Raw genomic sequence first — 26,761 nt, 5'->3', positions numbered from 1 at the left:
CATGTGGCAGAACGCACAGCTAATTTTGCAGCAACTTTGGAGAGTGTGGTCCACACAGTATCTATCAGATCTGCACAACCGCACTAAGTGGACCAAACAGCGGGATAACATTAGTGTGGGCACGATGGTCCTACTCAAGGATGAAAATGCGCCACCACTGAAGTGGCACTTGGGCAGGGTCGTCAAAACGTTCCAAGGATCGGACGGCAATATCCGCGTCGTCACGGTCCGAACAAAAGACGGATGCTTCGATCGAGGAATTTCGAAGGTTTGTCCGCTTCCCATCCGGGACAACGAAGAAGAATTAATCCAAGCATAAGTCACTCGCTGAGTGCACACTGGTGCCACGGCATCTCTTAAGTTTTCAACATCAGCAGTCAAGTCGTCTCACGGGCAATCAAGTCGGTAGAAGGTTCTTTGGATTGGGTTTGCACGTTTGTATCGTCATTTAATTTGGTGAAGGTCTCGGCGCACAAGGCGTCGACGTTGACCAAAAGGTCATCGTAAGGTTTAAGTCACGTTATAACCACATTTGTTCATCGGTAGCACCACAGCGCTCGCTATCATCACTCTATCTGGAGAAAGCCATGGAAATCCCTCCATTGCCGCGGTCAACTGGTTGACACTGGGCTTGGCCAGCTCATCTTGTCGATCATCCAACCAAGGCACCAAGTCACGAAGTGTGGTCATCCGACCACACAGGAACGCAAGCACGATGAACACTGCCACCCAGGCCCCAACTCTACGGAGAAACCCACAAGCACAGTTCTTGCCTGGGTAGGTAAGTTGTTCCAGTTTCAGTAATCTATATTCGGTCAACTACATCCAATAATTTTCGAGGAAACTATCACCAAATCTCACCACCAATCACATGACGGAGTTCGAACGTAGAAGGAAGGAAGGAAGAAAGCAAGGCAAACCATCTATTGATGCTCGATTGAAAACCCTACCGATACAAACCAACGACCAAGAAGAAGCCCCACACATCACTGAGAACATCGAAGAAGTCAGAAGAAGCAGAAGAAGCAAACGCCGCTGTGCAATCGGCACGGCACTGAAGAAGCATATCCTCAACAGGAAAGCAATCCAGGAGAATTTCAGTTCAACGAGTACCAGCGCTGGAGGCGCCTCGAAGTGAAGTATTCAGCATTTCCCTACCATACGCGCAAGTTTGGTAGACCCTACGTTGATATGGGATCGACGCAGTTCGACAACAGCGTTCAGAAAAGTGAATTCTCTAAACAAATCTGAAACTGTTAGTTGTAAGTAGTAAATTTGTAGTATTAGAATCGATTATCGAATCTTGTTTTTCCCTATAAGTTCTCTTTTGAACCCATATGGTTTCAAGGCGGCCGGTATGTTTGGTCCTATTTAGTTGGAGAATCACTGGTACTAATCTCTTTAGATCACTTTGATCAATAAATGATAGGAGATAAGAGAAGCTGTCTCGCTTCCTGAGAGATCTCACAGTTGCAGGAGAGATCATGTGCTTATAATAACCTACAATGAACAAGAATAAATTAGTCCAAATCAAAGCTGCAAAGTGACAACGTGTCCTTTCTTTGTCTCGGTTCGGTCGGAAATAAAGTTTAATTGAGGTCAAAGTACAAGTGATCCATTTCGGTCGAGTGAAAGAAGAACATATCGAAGACGAGGTCGAGGACCTCGTAGTACCAAGATCTGGACGGATAGTTCCTTTACAGTCCACTAAATTAAGTCCGTACCAGAACACTTACATTGGTGCACTGGTAAATAGTATCAAAGTTACAGTTTTGAAGGTCAGAAATACAGGTCGGACTCGATTATCCGGAGACTCGATTATCTGAGGACTCAATTATCCGGGGTTCGATTATCCGGAATTTTAGACTCGATTATCCGGTATTTTTTTTTTCTGCGATTTTTTTTAATTCTAAATTTTTATTTTAAATGAGATAATATACACAATGATTATTTTAACAATGTGGCGTATCTAGGTTGTAGGAGGGGGTTGAAAAAGGGGTCGTTTTGTATATTGAAATGTGACTATAGGCTTGTATATCAACTTCATGAATTCAAATAATTATATTGCTGTTATATTCATACAAAATAGGATTATATGAAGAAATATGAACGTAGCTTGTATGGCAGGGACTGAGGTTGTTGACTAGGGTTGTTCTACATATTTATATTATTTGGATGAATCAATTATTTTCTTCAGAACATGTCCACAAACTACTCGCTTCAAGAGCTTTTCGGTGGAAGCCTCGCCACCATAGAACGATGTGTTTGGATGTATAACATTGGTTGCAGAATTTGCTCTCAATTTATAATTAACGACGATGGACATAAAGCATAAGGTTTTTTTCATAACAAGAAAACAAATTGCTCGTCACCTGATACAAATGCGAGAAAAGGGGCAGAGATATATTTCCTCCACCGACGTTGTGAAAAAACGTTCTTGTACAATTGACATTGAGGATCATGTGCAAAACAAGTCAAAATGCTCCATCAGCACCAATAATGTCCTTTCAATTGGAGTTTTTCTAAAGGAATTTATCTTGCAGAATATCACCCTTTAAGGAATAATCCATTAATTACGTAACGCAAAAATCGCGAATTTCCACGAGTAAATCTTCAGAAACAAACGGAAACACGTTACCAAGAAGAGATTGCAAGGACCTGTAAATGGTTATTTGATGTGCGGATCATTGCCTAATATTTGATTCAAAAGACCCCTTTTTGTCTCCCTCGGACACAAAGTGTACCGAAAGGCTATTTGTTCGCTCCAAAAACAAACATATTTTAGATGTCTCGGAGATTCGTAGTATTATATACCGATCATCTAAGGTCGGCGAATTGGGGCCCATTTTTGGCACTTATCCTTATCCCATTTGCTTGCGACTAGTTGCATTTCTAGACCAACATTTGAAAAGCGCGTAATGGCCAAAATTAATTCCTTCTGATTCTTTGTCTTCTGATAAAATCGCGGCCGTTGATGCGATGAAATCACTCAGGTCTAGGGGAGCCTTTATATTGTTTCCTATTGAAAAATGGATAGATCGGACAATTGACTCAAAAGTTTCATAGCTTTTTTTTGATAATTGACTAGATAAAACTTTGGGTTCAGAAATAATGGCCAAAATACTATTTTTTGTACAAAAAATGCGTAAATAGCCTAGTTTTTTTTTTGCACCTATTCTCAACCATCAAGTTTGATTCGAATGGGAATTCTGTCTCATCATTTCATATTGAAAATTGGCTGGATCGTACTATAGACTCACAAGTTATGGCAAAAATACTATTTTCCGTTATATACCAGAAAGTCACCGATACCGTTAGGCGGATTAATCAGGGTTTTTTTTTCCAAAATAATCTCTGACTACACCACTGCAAATACAATAAAACATAATTTTTTTGTCATTTAATTGCAGATTTGATTTTTTTTCTAGTGATTCGATTTCCGGAGGGGGAGAGGTTTTTATAAGTTTGAATGGCAATAATCGAGTCCGACAATCAATATAATAATAATCTCGAGCGCAGTGCTCTTCAAAAACTGCTTTTGGAAGCCTACATTCGAAATCAACGCAGATAAAGTCATGGTCACTTATTCCACCAATTGACGATTCATAAATCTTATTGATAAAGTTAGTACAATTTCTAATAATTAAGTCAAAACCAGCTTCATGGCAGGTGGGAGAGGTTTTTATAAGTTTGAATGGCAATTCCTTCAGTTGGTCATGTAGCTTACGAGTTTTCAGTGAGTTTTCTAGCATCACAATAATGTTAAAATCCACCATAATCAAAGTTTTTAGATTTTTTCTCAAGAGTGGATTCTACCTGATCACAATTCAAAAAATGAAAAGCTACAATTGAATCATAAATTGTATCTTCACTGTTAGGTAGAGGCAATAACTTAGGGACCATCCACAAAGTACGTCGCGTACTTCAACGCCTTCCGGCCAGTAGAACTTGTCATTAACGAATGGAACAAGATTAGGAAACAGACACTTTGAATGGAACAAAAGAAAGCGCACTAATGTTCTTATTTCGAGGAACTAATTTCACACACTTCATCGAGGATTTTCCAGCATTAATAGTCTCCCGTAAATATTCTACAATGTCATCTTCAGTTTGTGCCACATCAAAAGGGGCTACGTAGAACGACTTAAGGTGATCTGCAGTTAGGACCCGTGTGTCCCGACGATGATTTCGGTTTACTACCCTTAGACAGCAATTTCCGGTGATAATATTGTTAGTCCCAGAAGAAGTCCCAGCAGGTACAGTTCGTCTATTTGTTGCAGCTGTAGCCAGAGTAGAATTAGAGCTAGCACTGGCGACGACAGAAGCGATGTTTTTAGTTGCGGTATTAGCAGAATCCGTAGAAGTATTTGAACGCATGGCATCGGCAGTTGAGTTCGTGATGTTGTTATTGGGAAAGTAACTCGACGGGTGCAGTATCATCAATGTCATCACCAGCGGCATCATCAATTAAATCGGCGATAGACTCAACATCTTCACCAGATAGTGTCATGTTGGCGACATTTAAACGAAGTGACAAATCCAAGTTGAAGCGATCGATGCTGTTATAAAACTCGGAATGATCTAGCATGGCTGGTCCCACCGAAGAAAAATGTTGTGGTCTGGACGAAATATTGGAATCTCGGCTAATTGGGGTTGATACTGAATCGACTCGTAGCAATAAATCCCGCATCGTCTTCAATATCACGGATTCCCGATTCATGATGCTAGGGTTGAAATTGACCCTACAGTTGTCGCAAAACCACAGAAGACCAAAATTGGCTGTCCAAGCTTTAAAGTTGGTAGTGCTCAGTCCCACGCAGCCCTGATGAAAAGCTCCTCCACACAACCCGCTGCATAGAACACTCCTATCAGATCACCCAACATTCCTACCACAGGCCTTGGATGCATCCATGATTAAAAAAACGGTTCGATGGAAGAGATTCATTGTGGAATTGAACTTCTCTATAATTGGAGCAATGGCAAAGCGATGTTATAAGAATCAATACACTATCTGGCCGAAAGTAAGCTTGCAAAGAATGCAAAAGTTTCACTATATTATGTACCGTCGCTGAAGCCGACATCAGACAGTTCGCAGGAGTAGTAATTCCCAACAGCCACTAGTACGAACTCGTCTTATGACAAGATAGTGTTGAAAACGATTTTTGAAGCAATTCCCGAAAAGATTAAAGTCCCATAAAACAGAAAGGATTGGATCGATCAACAATGTGGTCCAGCTAACAATTAAATGATCGACAGTTGAAAAAGAATACCGACGGGAACACTACCGACGTTTTTTCAAAGAGATTGCAGTTCATCGACAGTGGGTTTGGCATCGTTTATTCCGTAATATCTGGGACACCGCAACTTTTCCGGTCGACTGGATGCAAGGTATCTGGTAGATGCGATTGACCGTGAACCAAACCGCGGGTTGTTATGGCAGCCTATAACCATGGAGCACCTAAACGACTTTGAATTGGCTGATGATGTTGCACTCCTCGCGCAACGGCGCTCTGATATGCAGAGTAAGCTCAACGACCTTGCCGAGCGCTCCTCTTCGGCAGGTTTAGTCATCAACGTCGACAAAACCAAATCGTTGGATGTCAACACGGTGACTCCTTCCAGTTTCACAGTAGCCGGGCAACCAGTGGAGAATCAGAAAAATATATTAAGCTCTTTTAGTGGAATGTATTAAACCGTCTAAGACGAATTAAGTACTGTCCATTTAATTCCACCAGTTAATTTTCGTTATCTTTGCAGATACGTATTTCGACCACAACTGTGTGGTCGTCTTCAGTGTCTCGTACTTGACTCGACTCAAGTCGAGTGCGAGTCAAGTACGAGACACTGAAGACACGAGTCAAGTACGAGACACTGAAGACGACCACACAGTTGTGGTCGAAATACGTATCTGCAAAGTTAACGAAAATTAACTGGTGGAATTAAATGGACAGTACTTAATTCGTCTTAGACAGTGGAGAATGTTGAAAGCTTCCAATATCTTGGTAGCCAAATGGCGTCAGACGCCGGTATCAAGATAGACATAGGCGCACGGATCAAGAAAGCAAGGGCTGCCTTTGCGAGTTTACGAAATATCTGGAAAAACAGGCAGATAAGTGAACGCACCAAAATACGAATTTTCAACTCGAACGTGAAATCTGTGCTGTTATACGCTTGCGAAACATGGTGTGTATCAGTGGAGAACCTCAACGACTGCCGGTGTTCATTAACACATGCCTACGGTTTATAATTCGGGCCTGGTGCCTCACAACTGGATCTCAAACAACGAGCACCATCGTCGTTGTCACCAGAGGCCGATAGCAACAGAAATTCGGGATCGGAAGTGGGGCTGAGTCGGCCACACTCTACGTATGGGTGGAAACGAAATCTGTAAACAAGCATTAGCCTGGAACTCAGCGGGACATCGCAGCAGAGGCCGACCCAGAGGCTCATGGCGGCAAAGCCTCAATAAAGAAATAAAAGAAGTCGACTGAAATCTAACCTGGCAACAGGTTAAAGCGATAGCCGGGCAACGCTCAGGATGGAGATCTTTCAAGTCGGCCCTTTGCACCACCGAAGGTGTACAGGATCCATAAGTAAGTAAGTTTGAAGTTTGGAAAACAAGTTCCAATACGGTAGTACGATTCATCAGAACCATAATACAGTACACTTTATGTATTTATTTTTCTCGGTTGGAGTTCATTAATTTCTCAGTAATCCTAAGCTTTCACGGCTTTACTGGGAAAACGCTGGTAGTTAAAGCAAAGGAGCGTCAACTTGACCATACAAGGGGAAAAACTCAAATCCTGCACCTTCATCATATCAAAGAAGTCAAATCCGATACGCAAAAAAACTCCCCTCACCTGTCGTAAACGACATGATTAGCTTATTACCGAATAACACCACCAAGCATGAACATAATTTTTCCTTCATATGCATTGCCTTCAAGTGGAACACAAACGGCCAAATGCTAAGTGGTGGCGCCTCCTCGCACTACTGAGTACTAACTCGCTACATCTGCAACAGACTGACTGCTGCGTGCACAAACCATTACCCACTACTTGCCACGGGAAAGTAGAATTCCGCCACTTGTCCTCTGCAATCCTCACGACCGACGTTGGTACCTACCACGGTGCTAACTGACTGGGACTGCCATGAGCCGCTGCCGCTTTCTGGAAAGAACTACCCCAGCCCTGCTCACCGGAGTGCTTTTGAAATTTACAGCACACAATCAAGTGAAGCGTGACACGATAAAAATGTATACACAGAAAGAATGAAGCCACAGGGAAATGGGAGTGAAAACGTGCGACGACCACGATGACGACGACGACGGGCGACAGTTGAAACGGAAAATCCCCAGGCACTTAGCAAAAGCTGCTTCTGTTGCAGGAGCAGCAGCAGCACCATAAGCGAGTACTTAGGAAGTATCTGCAATTGCTGAAGAAGGATGTAACATAAGTGAATGTGACATCATGGCTATCGTCGGAATTAAGGAGTTTGGGATGAGAGTGCCTACAGCTGTTATCTACTGCATTTTATGAGGTCTGGCTCGAGAAAGAAGGTCTGGATTTTTTCATCTTATCAAATCGGAGTGTTTCAGAGAAGGTTCAACAAATTTCAACAATTTATGTTGAGAAGAATAGAATAGAATAGTTTCGTTATTTATAAGATGAATTTGCATTATTCGAATGATTTGTCTTAATACACGTTAAAAACTACTTTTGACTCAAATGCTGAATGCACATTTCGATAACTTAAGATAACGGTTTTGCATTTTTATATAAGGGAATTAAAGGCAGAGGCGCGTGATTGCCAAAAAATATTTTTGCAATTCCTGATCATAATACCTGGTTTACAGATCGTCTTTGAGTGATACAACGGGCGGCTTCTCCATACCAAAATGGGTGCTTTAATGAACATTATGCTACTCAAATGGGTTGCATAATATCCATTATAGTACTCATGCTATAATGAAAAACCAATATCGGAACAGTAGTTACATGACTACATTTTGCTGAATTAGCTTGGGATAGTGTTCAGATAGTGTATTCTCTGCGTCGCTTAATAAATGAAATAGTTTGATGGACATAACTTTAGAATTTTCCAAAGGCGAGTTCATCTATCGCTTCAAGTCTTGTAGAGCTATGCAATATGGCACGATAAAATAGATTCTGATGGTTCTCTGTAGCAACATTATTTACATATTGGCAAGAATTATCATGTGGAGTAAATCAGACTTTACAATTTTGGTACAGATTTATCATAATAAAACTAATTTTTCGTCATTGCAAAAAATAGCGTGTGCAACTCGTTGCAGCACTCGTAGTATTCATCCTATCCTAGCGTTTTCAGCACTCGTAGTATTTATCCTACTCGGCAAGCCTCGTTGGATAAACGTACAATTCGTGCTGAAAAAAATCATCTTTTTGCAACTAGTTGCACAAACTACTATTTTCTACGTGTTTCGCTTCGTATGACTCTAATGGGAGTATAAAAAGTATTAATAACTACATTACTTATTACCATTATCGTAAAATCAAGAATATTTTGCTGTAGTTAATTCGAATTCAACAAAAATACACATTCTTCTTCATAATCAGTTTAAGTCCCACGGTTTATTCGTGAAATGAAATCAATAAATTAGTTAGCGCTCTCCGAGGTTCCACCGGTAATCTTTTTGATTCTCCTTATTTCAAATCAAAATTCCTTATTTTGATTTTATATTGAAAGATCCAACAAAATGAATTCAAACTCAATGTTAAACCCAGCAACACATTCCTCCCAATATCTATGTACCACGAAGTCATTCCCGCTCTATCTAACTCCTTCTCTATTCAATACCAAGGTCAACGTAATTGAAGTCCGATTATGTAAGGGCATGGTAGGCAACGCCATTCATTGTACTTCCACTGTACTCGCACTATAACCGGTTCTTCGCTTCGGGATCTTAATTTTTCTACACTTTCATCACTTATTTTGCCTATGTTGCTGCAGCAGTACCTATGTTGAGGAGCTCCGTACCGCCACCACCGCGAGCGAGCTGGGTCCCATCAGCTGTTTTCCTGCTTATGCTATGCGCGCATCGGCCTCCGTCGGTGGGCTGACAATCCACAAGGTTGTGGGCTCGCCTGGACGCCACCAGCATATCGAATGAAAAGACGACTCGTCGAAATTGTTCTGCCATGGCAATTCTAATTATGTCAAAAAAGTTGCATAAAGTTAGATTTTTACGGAAACTTTGATCAGAAGTAAAAATATTCCAAGATAAAGGAATCAAATATTTAATATTTGATTCCATTATCTTGGAATTTCTATGAACCGTTTACATTTCGGTCTCAGAAAAGAATCTTCAAGGCTCAAACAATTGCAGCATTCAGTACTGCTTCCAACAGGCTCATTCCGGAGCCTCATTCTTCCGAGTTCTCCCAGTTCCTCTGTTCTTACAGGCTTCGTTGTAGGTAAGTATCCAGATACGGTCGTTACCGAGTCGAAACTCAATACCCGGGCTGAGCTATTTCCTTTCATTCACCCCCAATTAAATATGCTGCTGGTGCACGGTTCTAAGCGCAGTGTGCTTGGCAACCGTCCGTGGTCGTCGTCCGCCAGTCGTCGATGGCCACGATGACGACCAACGTGCGATGCCGGATTGCTCACATCGCGGTGAGCGATCTGTCTTCCCGGAAAGCACATCTTCTCAAACTACCTACATTACGTCGAATTATTTGTCGAACGAGATGGCGAGACCAATGAATGGGAGCGAAAGAAAATGCTATTTAATGAGATTTGTTCGTTCTTCTCCGGTGATTGGTGGGGTCAATTTTTCTACAGGATGATGGTCCATTTTTTTCCTCTGCCGCTTTCGAGAACAATGAGTGGGTATTCGATTGCAGGGAAGGTAATCGTTTAAGCATTTGGAAGACCTCGGATCGCTCGGATGGCATTTGTTTCGTTGTGACATTGTTGGTAGCATTTGCTTGTAAAATTAATTAGATTCCAGAGAATTTAATCTTACAATTCTATAAAGCGGTTTGGAATTTCAGTAAGTCCACCAGGGATACATCTAAAAATGTAGCATAACATAATTTTAGAGCATATGTTTCTTAAAGAGGGATTTGGGAGTTAGGGAGTTGATTTGATTTCATTCTTTGCATTTTTAAGCTACTTCATATCTTCTAGGCTCTGCAATACGTCTTAGAGTTTAGATCATTAGATCAACGAGATCAACCAAGTCCTTGCACCGAAAAATATCCCTTTAGACCTTAGTCGACGACTTCATTTGGAACCTTCAATGTTCTCCAAGTATGGAGCTTTATTTATCCTAGCAGTAGGATGCGCGACTACAGAGTAAGGTCGTGCTGAAGACCATGAAGACCACGCGTAACAGCATACTTTTAGAGCACGAGTTTCTCAAATTTTGGATCTAATACCTTTGTATCGTTTATACTATGCAAAACGCAAAACATTTTAATTATTGTGAAAATGTTGTGATCTATATAATGAAAATGAAATGGTCTGTGTGCGTATCCGTATAACTTGAAAACGGCTGGATTGATTTTATTTATTCCTTTAGCAAATATGATCGTTGTCAATTCCGACTGGTTTATATGGTATTTCCTAATGCGAAAATTTCGAATTAAGTTGAGTAAATCGTGAAAAACTAAAATTAAGGTCACTCCTGACGGAATCCAAGTTTCAATGCTCGCGTTTTCGGGGGCACACCACTCGATACGGAGGCGGCGCACAACTGTCATTTTTGTTGATTTAGCTTTGCTGCGTCGCAGCATGCGTGAAACAATGAAAATGACAGTTGTGGGTTGCTTCCGTATCGAGTGGTGTGCCCCCGAAAACGCGAGCACTTTGAAACTTGGATTCCGTCAGGAGTGACCTTAAGAATCGTATGGACATTTTGCATTGGCAGTTCATACCGCGCATTTTCGCCTACTATGCAGGACAACGTCTGCTGGGTCGACTAGTTGTAAGACAAAACTAGTTTCATTTATTGAACGGCTACTCAGTCTTGCACTTATTACAACGAGTTTTTTATTTACCCGACGTTTCGACACGGGGATTATGTCTTTTTTCAGGTCTTTTTCTCCGTGTCGAAACGTCGGGTAGAAAAAAAAATTCGTTGTAATAAGTGCAAGACTGAGTAGCCGTTCAATAAACGAAATTAAAACGTACACAGCAAATAATTTTGAAAATTCAACGATATGTAAAATTGCAGCTAACCCTATCAAACGAATTAACATTCGATGTTCAATTAAATTCGATTGACTTTTACAAGCAAGCACAATTTAAATTTATTTAGATTTAAAAGAACAGTTAGATCGATTGGATGTTACGTTTATTTGCATGCTCCAAATATGTGCATGAAAATACATTTAAAATCACAACATATTTTTATCTGTGTACAGTCGATCCATAAGCGATAAAGCTAAGTAATGGCACTGAGCATGAGCTTGATTGACCGCTGTTCTAGCACAGAAAACCGAGCCGATTATATTCTTGGAGTTTTTAGGCTAGGTTCGAGGGGCAAATATTCGTCTTGGTTAACGAATTGCCAAGGTGGTAGGAAAGCGATTGCTAGAACATGAGAAATATACAAAAAGATACAAATTAGAAAAATGAAAAAACTGTCCACGCTGGGGGAGGGGGTATTTAAACTGACCAAAACCTGTCCACGTGTTATATGGACAGCCCCTAAGGACACATGGAAATCATCTAACAAAGAAAAAGGAAACCAAATCGACCACGTTCACGTGATGAATTCTTCTCCGACATCACGAACGTCCGCACTTACCGCAGTGCGAATATTGAATCCGACCACTACCTCGTTGCAGTATGCCTGCACTTAAAACTCTCAATGGTGTTCAACACGCGTCGAAGTGGAACGCCGTGGATACAAGATGGTAAACAGACTAGCCCATGACTAAACACAGCAGCTAAAAGTAGTGGAAGTTGCACAGAAAGGAATGCAGTATGGGCGAGATTGCTGCAACTCGATTTGCGATTTTCCGGAGCAAGAGGTGCCAGCAGGAATTTCGAAGCCGTGAAAAGACAGAGCAACTGTGCTAATAACGCACGAAAGTGTTATGTAAAGTTGAACCGTTCACATAAGGGCTACGCGTCACAGCCTGATATGTGCAAGGACATGAACGTGAACCTTCTTACGAACGAGCGTAAGCTGATCCACAGGTGACGGCAGCACTATGAATGGCGATGAGGGAGACGGTGGCGGTATGGTAATTAACCTAAGAGCACGCGCGCAGGACATACGTCTACCTGCTCCAGATCTTCAGGAAATCCAGGAGGAGATCGGCTGGCTGAAAAACAGCAAAGCCCCTGGGGTTAACCAACTACCAGGAAAGCTGTTTAGTGTTTATACACGATGGTGTGGCACTGGCTAGAGCGTTGCACTGGTTAATTACCAGGGTTTGGGAGGATAAGGTTCTGCTGCAGGAGTTGATGGGAGGTGTCGTGTGTCCCATCTAAAAAAAAGAGCGATAAGCTGGATTGTAGCAACTACTGCGCAATCACATTGCTAAAAGCCGCCTACAAGGTACTTTCCCAAATTGTATGCCGCCGACTAACACCCATAGCAGGAAAGTTCGTGGGGCAGTACCATGTGGGATTGATGGGTGAACGCTCTACCACGGATCAGGTGTTTGCCGTGTATTGCGGAAATGGTGCGAATAAAACGTGCCCGCACATCATCTATTAATCGACTTCATGAGATACGGAATCAGCTTTGGCAGATAACACGGATTTCCGGATACACTGATACGGTTGATCAAGGCGACGATAGATCGGGTGATGTGCGTAGTTCGAGTTTCAGGAGCATTCTTGAGTTCATATGAAACGCACAGCGGGTTACGGCAAGGTGCCTGCCATTCAACATCGCTTTGGAGGAAGTAATACGAAGGGCAGGGATTGACACGAATGGTACGATTTTTAAGTAATCCTTTCAGCTATTTGGTTTCGCCGATGACATTGGTATTACGGCACGTAACTTTGGAAAGTAAACAAACATTGGTCAAATATTTGTTTTATTCGAAGTGGGAGAATGTACTACGCATTATGTATTCTTACCCACACCTGTCGGGTGGGCCGTCCCTTATTTTTCAAAAGTGCGATATGTTATAGTTTCGTGGCTGGAAAATGTTTGTATTAATGAAAAATGATAATCCTTAAATTTTCAGATCGTTAGGTGGACGCTAAATGGTACCTCAGCGGACGTGAAGCAATAGAAGAAGTGATAACCCTCCATACATCGAAGAGCACGCTACTCTAGTGTGCGGGCCATAAGCAGGGCCGGATTTAGGTGTGGTCCAGGGGGGTCGTGACCCTGGGCCCCTACAAATGTTATGTACCAAAACCTTTTTTGTACATTTTCGGCCTCAGGGCTAAATTCCGGCTAAATCCGGCCCTGGCCATAGGTATCGATATGCTGCTCATTTGTAATAGGCTTTCAGTAACCCCGTGTGACGTGTGACGTGTCATCATACATGGTTTTTTATTAAACTTTCGGGACTCGCACCGTTGTGAAAAGTACAACAGGACAACTCTGCTAAAACGCACGCATGTCACGCTCAAGAACGAGACTGCGTGAGTGGTTCAGGACCGAGCCTTTCTCGAAAGGTTAATGATGTCCTTTGACGCCTAATACTAATATGAACTCAAGTTAGTACAACTATAGTAGTTTAAAATTGTCGGGAAAATAATGATTTTGAATAGGGTAGCTGTACCAGTTTTGGTAATGTTCCTAATTTGGCCAGTTTCTCGCATAACTCTAAAAATAAAGCAATTTACGAGGGATTTATTAGCTCTAACAGGAGATACATGCCTTATCCATCTTCGCTGTTGAAACTGACCGATATTTTTTTTTGGAAAGTATGCATTCTTCAGCGTTGGCCAAATTAGGCACTAAGGTGGCCAAAACCGGTACACTTCCCCTATATCTTCTCTATATACATCTCCTCTATAGACATTAAAATGAATTTCTGTCTGTCCGACCCTTTTATAGACTCGGAAACTACTGAACCGATCGGCGTGAAAATTTGTATGCAGAGGGTTTTGGGGCCGGGGGGAAGGTTTTTAATATAGTTCGAGACCCCTCCCCGCTTTGGAAAGGGGGGCTCCCATACAAATGAAACACTAATTTCTTCATAACTCGACAATTAATCAAGATAATGGAACCAAATCTTGCATATGGTGGTTTTGGAAGGGAAGATATGTTTCTTCGGTAGTTTGAAACCCCTCCCCCTTCTGGAAAGGTGGGCTCCCATACAAATGAAACAGAAATTTCTGTATAACTCGAGACCAAATCAGAGAATAAATCAATTTTAGGCGAAACGAAGTTCGTCGGGTCTGCTAGTATTTACATATTTTTTCTGTGCTATTCAGGATGGAAAAATTGAGCTGCTTCATGGATTGAGCGTCAACTAGAATTGAACCTCTTATGGTTGTCCTGCCGGCCCCTATATGTTGGAGCTCGTCCTAGAAAGCATCCCGACTAGAACAGCATAACAGAAACTGAACACAATTTTAACATATTGTGATTTTAATAACTTATTTTGATACAACTCCGTTCTTTCAAACGTTGTAACAGAATTTTATCAAATTGCAGAGCAGTAGGCAATAAAAATAGATGTAGCAAAGTCTCCCAGCCATAGATATCACAACGCTGACATAATTTGAAAAGGTTGCCAAATTTGTAATGTTGTTAGTTCCATGTTCTTGAAAAATATCCTCATTCAGACAAAATCAAAAATTATGATTAATGATCACAATTTGGAGACCTATCACGACCTGTAAAAATTTCCAAGTGCACAGAAACAATATACATTGTATCTAATGCTGTTATAAATTGTTAACAAAATATGTTATTTTTGTGATAACATTGTAACAAAATTGGATAGTTTTTGTTTCCAGTAGTGTAATTTTTTAAAGAAATTTAGATATTTTAACAACATCCTGCAATGTTTCTAACATATTTTGTTTAAAAAATTTAGTATAACATAATAACATGTGTTGATATGATTTTGATATGGACTTCTAGTCGGGATGTATCACTCATTTATAGGACCTACAACGGGACCCGATGTAATAGTTTTCCAAAAATTTGAACGCAAGTGGAAGCTTTTTGATAAGAATGTATATGAAGAAAACAGACCAATTTCCAATGAACCAATGAACTAGAGGTAAAATACAAAAAAAAAATCAGAAATTATTATGCAGAATATTTTGGGCATCACATACTTAGGTATTTTAATACCAAACGAATAATAATTTGTGATGCGTTTGGTATTGTAAAAACAGAGTATTTTCTTCTTTATGTTAGCATTACATCCCCCACTGGGACAGAGCTAGCTAGCTAAGCATGTTATCCTTCAGGTATTCTGCATATAAGTTTTTGGTATTATTTTTTGGTATTTTACCTCTTATGCAAGGCTAGTTCATACCGATTTCTGTTATCGAGGTCTTCGCTCCTGCTCGGGCTGCCACGCAACTTAGTGTTCATCAAGCACTTCCACAGTTATTAATTGCGAGGTTTCTAAGCTAAGTTACCATTTTTGCATTCGTATATCATGAGGCCAACACGATGATACTTTTATGTCCAGGAAAGTCGAGTAATTTCCAAACTGAAAGTCGAACCCAGCCGGGAATCGAACCCAGCCACCCTCAGCATGGTCTTGCTTTGTAGCCGCGCGTCTTACCGCACCTCATAATAACAGAGTATGTTACGCCTGATTCAGAAGTATTGTGCTTATTAATTTTTGGTATTACTTCTTTGGTATTTTACTTGTTATGCAAGGCTAGTTTATAATAGAGAATGGTATCAATAACAGAATAAGATATTATTGAGTTAATTTCTCCTGCTCGGGTTAGTTAGATTTGCCACCTTTCTGAAATTTCTGAAATTGTGAGTTTCTGGAACCAAAAAGTCCTTTTCTTGACCATGTTCTTCCAAGATGAATTTATTTCCAAGGCCCTGAACCTGTGCATAATGCACGTTGGATGCCTGAAGCAATTTACAGCTTGAGGATGTAGCTTTTCAAGGACCAGTCTTTACTGCTTGAAAGTCCTGCTCATAAACGTGCCTTTAGATTGAAGCATGTTTTTTCCTCCATCTCCGAGCATTGATCTGAAACATATTGCTGATATTAGGAAATTTGAATCTTACCCGGATACTACTGGAGCAGCTCAAAAAAAGTTTGAAATTCACTTGTGGTACATAGTGACGAACTCATTGCCCTGTCTGTGTTTGACACTGAACTATATTTTAAAAAAGGGAGAAGATTATTGAAGCTTTCCCAGGTAGAGGTGAAAGACAAACTAATACCAATAATAACAAACTTTGCTGTGGGGTTTTTTTTTTTCTTACACTTAATGCACTCAAACAAATTCGAATTTAATAAGAAAATTATTTTGAACTTTTAGTGAAATGCAGGGTAACCACTCTTGTCGACAAAATAAATTCCTGGGTTTTTCCCGGTTTTCCCGGTAGGTTTCCAAAATTTTCCCGAAATAACTAAAAAGTACCTGATAATGTTTTGAGCACTTAAGTCTACATTATGTAAAACATGTATTTTATTTGAACGAAGAGAATAATTTATTGGTATATACAATGTTCAACATCATTTGTAAGTATTAAGTTATTTCATAATAAGCATTGCGTTCTAACATTCTAACAGACTGCTGCAAAAGACTTTAAGCTCTAACTGCGGCTTCGTCCAAAAAGCTTTTGAGAAATTGATTGTAGTCTAGAACCTATGTGGTCATGCTCCATGAAAATAATGAAAAGCGCACATATAGGGAAAAATATATAAAAATATTTCAACATCGTTTATTGATGAGTCATTTATCCATTTTCATCTAAATAATGTTCATATGTCTAATGGTTTCTCTACCTTCTCGCATTGATAGTCCTCGTTAAGTAAGTACTACATCAACACTTCCTTACTCTCCCTAGTTACGGTGAAGATGGGCGTGGCCAGGAGTAGTAATCCTCATGCTTTTGTTATTTTTGTTTAAGACTGGAATCAAGGACCACTCCCCTTCTTGATTTCTGATAGCATTCTAGATAAGGATCTCAAAAGTAAAATATGAGTATCACTAGTGTCCAATCTACGAATTACACCGTAACAATGCTAATGCTAATGCTAATCTACCTTCTCGCATTGATAGTCAAACAGCTCTAACAGTCTTTTGCTGTAAAAAGGCAGGCTAGGACATCATTTTGAGTAAACCTTGAGCTTAAGCTTCTTGAGCTTGATTGACTGCCCATAGTTGCTACTTCATTATGACCAGATCAGCTGTTCTTGCACAGAGAACAACAAATGTTTTGCTTGGGACTGGCACTCATCTTTAATGTAGCAGTACTGGTGAACTCATTTGTTAGATCACACTGGCGCCTGTCTGATTTTTTTCCAGATTTGAAAATGGGTATCAAAAATGAGTTTTTCCATATATTTGGGAATTTTCCTAATTCTAGTGACATATTAAATAGCCAAAATAATGGAGTGGTTAGTTCCACTGCTAGGGTTTTCATAAATATAGGAGGGATTCCATCAGGACCAGAACTTTCGAAGCATCTGCAAAATGTCATGGGCATATAAAGTTGATTCACTGCAATATCATTTCAAAAGTCTGGGAAAAATGCAAAATAGTCGCGGTCACGATCATTTTCAGAAAATGTAGAATAGGTTTCCTGAAAAAAAAAAATCTGCAAAAAGATAACAGTTCTTTTCCGAGCTGTCCCCCGCGTTTTCGTCAAGATGCATAATTGATGGAAAGTTATTAGATTTCAGTTTAGTTTTTACGTAATTAAAAAAGTTCTTTGGACAGGACTTTATTTCGCTCTCAGTTTTTGAATTGTAACCTTCCAAAGCGTTACTGATAGCGTAATTCAATTGATCGCATACGTCCAAGTAATATGCTAAATTTTCATTACTGTTATGACTTTTGTAAATTTTGTGTGCCTTTTGCTTGCGATTTCTTAAATTCTTGATTTGCCGATTATACCAAATTGGGTCTTTATTATTGTTATGACGTCGTTTTCGTTTTAGTGGAGTTTCTTGCGAGATTATGTCAGATAATAATCTGTAAAAAGTGTTAACAGATGCTTCGACATTTTCTTCATTTCTTAAAACTATTTGCCAGTTTACACTACTTAACCTACCTCGAATATTTTCATAGTTCGCTAAATTATATTCAAAGACATCCTCATACTCACAATCACTGGGTCTTTGTTCCCAAGTAACCATTAGTACTATATTACGCCAAATCGCCAGTTGGGACCAATATACGACTATTTAAATACTTACAAGCATTGAAGTAGCACTATATGGCCGATTTGGCGAAATATACGGCGTATTGGTTACTTGGGTTGTTCATGTATGAATAACGAGTATTCGATTGCAGTGTGGAACGCATCATTTTTCCACAATGGATTGATAGATTCTGTTACACAGAAATCTTAATAGATATTTGTCAGCAAGAGGTCCAAATAGCAATTTTGATTGTTTTTTATATGATTAATTATATGATTAATATGATTAACAATCCTAAACTTGCAGACTTGTCAAAAAATAATTGCAAAGTTTCGTTATCCCCAACGACTGGCAGTAGGATACATTCTTTTTCTGAGTCTAGAATAAAGTCAGCATTGCGTTGGTTAAAGTCTCCATAGATGTGAACTTTAACCTCCGGTGGATGTTCTGATAGTATTTGTTCAGCGCACTCAAAAAAAGATTTATAGTTGTGCTTACAAGCATGATTAGATGGGAAATATACCGATGCGAATGTATGCATTTTTCCAGCTATATGAGTTTTTACCCAGACATGCTCAAATTCATTGAATTTATTTGTTGTGATGATTTCTAAATTAAAGTTTGCTGAAATAGCTATCACCCACCCCTGGACTTTTTCTGAAACGTGAGAAAACTCCTGTCATCTCTAAATACAAAGTTACCTCCAAAAATTTCTTTACACCTAACGCTTTCATCCCAGCTTGTTTTAGTTGTCAGAATAATCGAAAAGGATGAACGTAATAAATTTTTAAATATATCCTTCATTTTGGCTGGGCTTTTCATTCGATTGATATTCTGACAATAAATTAGAACTTCTGTCAAATTCTGTTCCAGCGAAGAAGTTTTTGGAAGTATGACGGTCGACGAAATATTTACCTCATCTGATTTTTCATGTAGCGTGTTATCTTCACTTGTTAATGTTACTTCCGGAGAGTGCGTCATTGCCGATGAAAATTTTATGGGCTGTAGAATTTATATGCGGCCTCCCTAGTGCGTTAAAGTTGTTGAGTGCGTTCACTGGAAAGGAACGAACGGTGTGATTGAAGGTCTGCCAAGGCGTCGTTGCGAAATATTCCTAGATCCTCGTGTACATCCAGGAAAATTTGACGCAATAGTTGTAAGTCTGTTGGTAGTGGTTCCACGAATGCATACTGTAGGTGGCTGGTCGTGCAAGTATGACAGGAAATCCGCACAATGTCCATAATTTTTGGGTCCCGTAGTCGTGCTTATAAAAAAACGTCGATCACCAGACGCAGATTGCTCTGTGAGTCTTACTATAGCTGGTCGCATTGGGTCCAGCAGAGGAGGGTGCTCGATATCCATTTGAAGTCGGCTTTCACTGCTGCAAGAAAGTTGTGCTGGCTGTTGCTGTTGTTGTTGGCTTTGTGACTGTTGATCTTCTTCTTATTCGTTGGCATTACATCCCTACTGGGACAGAGCCGCCTCGCAGCTTAGTGTTCATTAAGCACTTCCACAGTTATTAACTGTTAGGTTTCTAAGCCAAGTTACCATTTCTGCATTCGTATATCATGAGGCTAACACGATGATACTTTCATGCCCAGGGAAGTCGAGACAATTTCCAATCCGAAAATTGTCTATACCGGCACCGGGAATCGAACCCAGCCACCCTTAGCATGGTCTTGCTTTGTAGCCGCGCATCTTGCCGCACGGCTAAGGAGGGCCCCTAGTGACTGTTGATAGTTTTCTGGTTGATGTTGTTCTTTTTGAATAGGTGGTTCTGCTCGATATGGGTTGATAGTTTCACCCTTTCTAAAATTAATTAGCTTTGGGACCGATAGACCTAGGATGGTCGGTGATAGAGGGTGGACCGGCAAATTTAGCTTCTTGTCGTATGTCGACCAGTCTGGCCCCCAATACCATTTATTTCCCAGCATGCGCCAACCAGCGGAGGAAAGGTCTTTTTTCGATTGAGCTTCGTTTCTCAATTTAGAGAATTTGGCTCTTGCTGGGACTGTTGATTTTGTTGTTGTTGTAAATGTTCTAATGCATTTTGCTGTTCATTGAAGTATTGGAAAGATTGTTGTTGCTGTTCTTGTTGTTGATGTTGTTGGTGTTGATGCAGTTCTCGTTGTTGTAGAGGCAGCTCAGTAGTCGAAAGGTCATATAGCTCGTCTGCCAAAGTGTTGTGTAAAGGAGGTGAATTTATTTCTGCACTGTTACTTAAGTTGGAAATAGCAGCAGAAATATGGTTCACTTCATCCAATAATTCATCAATTTTTTTTTGATTCAGTGAAGACTAGGGAAGATGGCACCAGGTCGCTTCTGAGGTCATTAATTAGTTGTGGAATGAGGCCCATTGAAATTGTTGTTGTTTCCATCGCCTCCCCTGCTGCTGCAGTAGCTGATTTAACCGCCTTTTCTACTAAATCATTAAATCATCAGAAAATATAAAGACCCCTCTTAGGGTATCGACAACATCTGAAGTCTTGAGCATAAAAAACACTAGTGCCCAGTTTTTCGAGCACCTCTCGCTGATTTTTAATCTACGCATCGTCCTGGAAGTCAGCGGAAGTAGTCCGCATCCGAAAGCCTGGGAGGGATCCATCTCCTTCAGGTTCCAATGCCTTCACCTGAATTATCCAAGCTTCTAACTGACTAATGACTTACTTGAGGAACAGTTTAGTTTGGTGGGCCTTAGCTACCGAGGAGACATTGGTGTTGGGAGATGCGCAGACGGCAGCATTACTGCGAATAGCGGATAACTTCGATGCGCGGGAAGTGAACATCATGGGAATCATCTTCATCCCGTGTTAATAGCCACTCCAAGGGTTCGGACCGTTTTTCTATTACGGGATTGGTTACTGCTATTGAGGACTGAGCTGTAGCTGTAGCTGAGGCTGTAGCAAACGTGACCTCTAAAATTTGTCAGACATGGAAAACCCTATGATGGATGCCAGGATTGAACTGTACAGAACCTCTGTCGAGCGCCAGGGGGGTTAAGAATTCCTCATGAAAACTGGACTGAAGACGCTTTAAAAGTGCCTAATAGAAGCAGTAAGGTTTAAGAACCGTTTATCGGATGACCTCACGGAGCTATGAATTTTCTCTAGGATTGTCTGGACGGATATCCTACATTACAATTTAAAATTATAGACACTATTATATTTCTCCTTAAGGTTCTCGAATCCGCACATGTAATTTACTCCCCAACGATGCATCATTCTCCAGCGACCGAACCATTCCCGACATTGTATAGGGGAACGGTTCGGCACTTCATCCCATAGCTCCTATTTCCATCCCATCAAAACCAAAGCAATGAAAAGAAATTTGGTTTGTTTCTTATTTTTGTGATTTTTTTCAGCAGTGAGCACACGTGTTAGCAAAAAGAAGCGACGAGATTGGTGCTGTATTTCTTTGTTTTGCGATGAAATGAATATATGTTCAGTGAGATGGAAAACGGAGCAGTTCCCCTATGTAGGTATCGTGAATTATTTAACCCCATCCAATCATCGCACAAGCACTTTCAGCAGCCGCACGACGTTGTCAGTCCGTTTAGCAGCGTGAGTGGTAGAATTTTATAACACAGCAGCTCCATTTTAATGTGACCATTTTTATTCCGAATGGACGATCTGTCGTTGGGTTTTCTGTCGGTTACTGCCACTCCGCTGGTACGACTACTCGGTCCTCCTCGGTGAAGGCGAATACGCGCGTATCCATTGTAATAATAATGGAGCTTACTACACTCGACTGCTGTTGCTGCCTGTACTAACAAACTGCACTTAATCGTCCGTGCCGCGAGTTCGGGTCGGAGGATATGGCGTGGATGTAGACCGGGGCCGGGGAAGGTGCAGATGATACACATTTCATGGTCGGCGGCGATGACATTTTTGGAGCAATTGTGGTTATGAATGGGGAGCTCGCAATAAGGAAACGTACCCTGTGGCGCGCGGGCACGTTCTACATGGATGTGGCCGAGAGAGATCGGGTGAGTCAGCTGCAATGTAATGAAAAATTACAATGTGTCATGTAGAGTTGTCCCGATGTGGATGACAGTTGATAAGATTGATTCAGGGGAGAATTTGATCTGAAATGTAGTTTGAGTTTGTCCTCGAGACGTGCTCGAACAATTTATTTGATACATGGTTCGAAAGGCTCGTGTTGATAAATGTGAATTATGCATGGGTAGTGTGTAATGGCATGGTATTATGCTTTTTTACAGTTTTTGTGACACATAAGCTTATAATCTGCTTTAACGTTTCAACGATAACGTTCAGTTATTTTATTCTTCATCAATAATTTTTACCACTTCTTAATTAGATGCAGATCTCTCTTTGGATGGATTACAGTAACTTTGTGATACGGCTAAAATTCGTTGGTTAATGGTTACTCAAATTCAAAGCCGTGTTTCTTCGTAGGCGTTTTTTATTTGTTTAGTTTGAATTCTTGTAAAGTTTCATTTTTATAAGCATCATAGTTTTCATCAAGAACTTCCACAATTATTAACGGCGAGTTTTCTAAGTCAATGCTAATGCATTTGTGAATCATGTGACTAACACGTTGATGCTTTTATGCGCAGATAAGTCGAGAAAATTGCCAAGATCGGATCGGGATTTGATCTCAGCCACCTTCATTGTGCGGCGTTGAACTTTTTCTTAATTAAAAAAAACACCTTAATAAAGTTTTTAAAAAACCTTCATTGTGATCTTTCTAAGAAAGGCACATTTTTTCCAATTCATAACATAATCAAAATTCAATAATTGTTTTTTTTTTATTGTTAAAATTTTCATGTGCGTTTACTTTCCTCAAAGATCTTCCTTGAGCATGTTGTAAACAGGTTCTTGTTATTTTTTTACGACCAACTCCAATAATATATAAGTTTCTGTAACCAAATCGATTTCAATTGTGCTGATTGGGTCAACATGTTTTGAGTGGAATCGCTTTCCATAGGGACTCTACAATTGCATCTCTAACAAATATGTTCTAGATAACAGTTCCATCAGCCAATCCAAAGAAAACATGAACAATCGATATTCATAAAATATACTGCATTTTATCTTCGCTATCCTTTCATATGGAAGTACCTTCATGTATTTATTCCGCACGGGCACTTAATCAATGAAGATTTAAAGCGGTTGTAAAATTGCTGCATCTACATCAAAACGTCTCACAATAGCGCGCGGAAGACGTATGCCAAAAGGCTGTGCACGATGATGATGGGGGGTGAGTTGGTAAAAGGGCGTTAAACCTTCTTGGTGTCGCGGCTAAGCCACCTTGTCGGTGTTGCTGCTGCCATTGGTGCGATTCATGGCAGGAACAGAGCCGTGTCCGTGTCGGAGTAAGCCGTTGAACCCTGCCTGGGACTACGACGATGAGGACGACGAAGACGACGCCGCCACCGCCCGTAGACGTACGGTCGTTACTGATACTGAATCGGAGATAAAACTGCGAGGCTAAATATGGCGAGGATTGGTACGCAGCTATCTGGGGTCGGGTAACACGAAAGCTTGGAAACACCGCACAATAACCGAACAAGTGATAAATTTTGTTTTTACTTCTGTTGCCTTATGAATCACCTCTTTGGCAGCCGAGCGATGCAGGAACGCTCGATCGAGTGTGTTTACCGGCTGCGAAGGGTAGAATGAACTTGCGGGAGCATGTTCTTGCTTTGTGGAGTCTTCGATGTTTCTTACAGCATGGGAAGATGGTTTTGCATAAACGTGTTAAATTCATATCATGGCTGGTAGCGCTCAATGAAGTTAAAAATAATAGCTAAGAATAAAATTTACGCCAATGAAGTTAAAACTAGCTACTTTTGAATTATGTTGATGAACATATTTAGTGCATAACTACTTTTTTTTGCAATTAAGGCATAAACTCTCATTAAAAAAAAACCTTAGAAATTTGGCGTTGAACTTCAGGATAACTTTCGGAGGTAGTTTTAAGAACATCACCCGACCCGAAAGACTCCGAAAGTGCCCCCAAGAGAGTGGCGATCTTCTTGCCAAGTAAAATAATCGTCTTCAATCTGTCATAAGATTGAAGACAATCTTATTGTTGAGGTCGAAATACATCCTGTAAAGTTACAATTAGACCTGTGCGCCGATTGAAATTTTGTCAGCGACGGCGTCACGCCCTTCACAATCGGCGGCGGCGTGAACTTATTTTATACATTAAAACCCAGAATAATCCACCTACAGTGAGATGTTGACACCTTTTTAATAATGTGGAAATATTTTCAGACCCCAGTAATTAAAACGAGATAAAACTACCTATTAAACATTCCACGGCGCTTGATCTAATCTAATCTAATCTAATTGAACACAAACGCAGCCAGTACAAAGTAAGTATCCTGGAAAATCATTGAGGCGATTGAGCGTATAAAGTTAAAAATGAATTGCCTAACAATAGGCGGATTGCAGGTGTTGAATGACAAAAGAACGAAAGAAAACGTACTGTAACTCAAGGTGCTTATCTATCACGCGCTCGTACGATTGAATAGCTATTGTAACATGATTAGTGACTTTGGTAATGTTATGCTGGTAGCATACTCGTAATTTCCAGAAACCTCGATTCCCGATATTAAATAATCCACTACAGTCTAATTTTATCAAAAAACTTACGTTGTCTGTGCTCTGGGGTCATATTGACCCCAAATTGAAATAATTATAACTTTTTGATTGGTTGGTCAATTCCAGATTTTTTCGGGATGGATCAAAAGATAAATCAACCATCTTTTAGGACGGTACCTAAGATCAAAAAGGTTATGCAGGAAGGTATGTACTTTGATCAGGGTTTGCAGAAATTGCCAAAAGCGTAGCCAGAAGGGGCAGGGGGGGCGTCGCCCGCCCCTAAATGGTGCAAAAATTGAACGGGTACTGAAATGAATTCCCTTAAACATGTTCACTTTACAATCCAATCATATTCAGAAATAGGTGGTTGAAATTTAAAAGATTTCCAAAAACTTATTAGGGTATTCAGGATCCATAATATATGAAAGTTCAAAACAACTCGAAACATTTCGAGCTCAAGAATTCTCCTTGAAATCCTTCTAGAAGCTCCCCTGGGAACTTATTAATTCCTCCGGAAAGTTATCCACAAATTCCTCTGAAAATCATTCGAAAATTTTTCTCATGTAGTTGTTATTCCTCCAAAAAAATATTTAAAAACAACTCACTATTTTTTTTAGGAAATTCATGAGGAAATTCCTTGAAGATTTCTTTTCTTCCCTCCAAGTTTTACTTCTAGACATTTCTTCCAGAAAAAAATCCTGCATTTCCTTCAGGAATGCATTTGAGAGTTCCTTCAAAAATACATACGGAATTCCCTCCCATAATTCCTCCAGAAGTTTCTTCAGAAATTTATGACGGAAATCCTCCAATTTCACTCCATAATTTCACTTGTAGATCTACAAGAAAATCCTTCGGAAATTCTTCTAGAAGCTTCTCCGGGCATTCCTCCAGGAACTCTTCCTTTAATTCTTCCGGGATAACTTACAGGAGTTTTTCCAAACTCCATAAATTCATTCTGGAACTTTTTTGGCAATTACTTCAAGGAGAGATCGACTATGATGGTGATATTTGAGGTTATGGCTTTCAGTCTTCTTATGCTCAAAAACGGGTTTTACGTTTTTATCCGACGTTTCGGTTACATATATTGTACCTTTATCAAGGAGTTAACTAAGTCCCGTTTTATTGTTACATTGTCTTAGCATAGAACGTTTTGTCACAACTTTATGTTAAATCGCCCCCTCTATTTTTCGGTAGGGGCTGTGAAATTTTAATTTATCCGGGCACCAAGAACTATCGTGTAGTACGTTTTTAGCGCCACTTCTATCAGAATAGATAAAAACGTAAAACCCGTTTTTGAGCATAAGAAGACTGAAAGCCATAACCTCAAATAATTACTTCAGAATATCCTTCAAGCATTCCTCTAGAAATTTCTTTAGGATATACTCCAAGAATTCGTCCAAGTATTTCCCCGGAAATTCTTCCAGGTATTTTTCCGAGAATTCCTTCAGGTACTTCTCCAGGAATTCCTTAAGGAATTTCTCCGGGAATTTTTCCGTGGAATTGTCCTAGAATTCTTTCCGGACTTCACTCGGAATTTACTTCAGAATTTAATTCGGAAATTTATTTGAGAGTCTGGAGTAAATTCCGAGTGAAGTCCTCTGGGAATCCCTCCAGGAACTTCACAGGGAATTTCTGGAGGATTTTTGGCAGGAATGTCACGGGAAATGGGATTTCGGAAGTTTCTCTAGAAATTCAACTCCGGATATTCTACCGGCTATTTCTCTGAAAATTCCCCCGGAGTTCCACCAGTAGTTCCTCCGGGAATGCAGGCTTTCTTTCAGGAATTCATTTAAGGTAATTATACAATAAAGCCAGAAATCGGCCATTTTGTAAACCACGTGCTTTTCCAATATTTTTTTTCAAGAGCACGAGATGAAAGAACCATAATTCGTATGGGGCTGAAATAATGGTAGATCGTTTGCT

The 26,761-nt window shown here is 40.2% G+C and overlaps 1 protein-coding gene across 4 annotated transcripts in view; it reads right to left on the bottom strand.

The window, feature by feature from the left end:
- The window catches only part of LOC134216207 (uncharacterized), a 579,247-nt gene that overhangs the window by 481,749 nt on the left and 70,737 nt on the right, over nt 1–26,761 (bottom strand). The window contains exon 2 of one of the 4 annotated variants that reach the window (XR_009980553.1): nt 9,117–9,188. The exons of 2 other annotated variants lie outside the window; for them this stretch is intronic. Coding sequence is in view for 1 of the 2 variants with exons in the window: in XM_062695158.1 (XP_062551142.1) it covers nt 21,793–22,263 (471 nt within the window). In the remaining variant the exon portion in view is untranslated. Of the gene's footprint in view, nt 1–9,116; nt 9,189–21,719; nt 22,264–26,761 lie in introns of those variants that run through there. One more of the 4 variants, XM_062695158.1, reaches the window with a different exon arrangement.

This window comes from Armigeres subalbatus, chromosome 2, assembly GCF_024139115.2.
Source record: "Armigeres subalbatus isolate Guangzhou_Male chromosome 2, GZ_Asu_2, whole genome shotgun sequence".
NCBI classification, from domain to species: Eukaryota; Metazoa; Arthropoda; class Insecta; order Diptera; family Culicidae; genus Armigeres; species Armigeres subalbatus.
The sequence above is the reverse complement of the archived record's forward strand: the minus strand, read 5'-3'. Positions and strand labels throughout refer to the sequence as shown.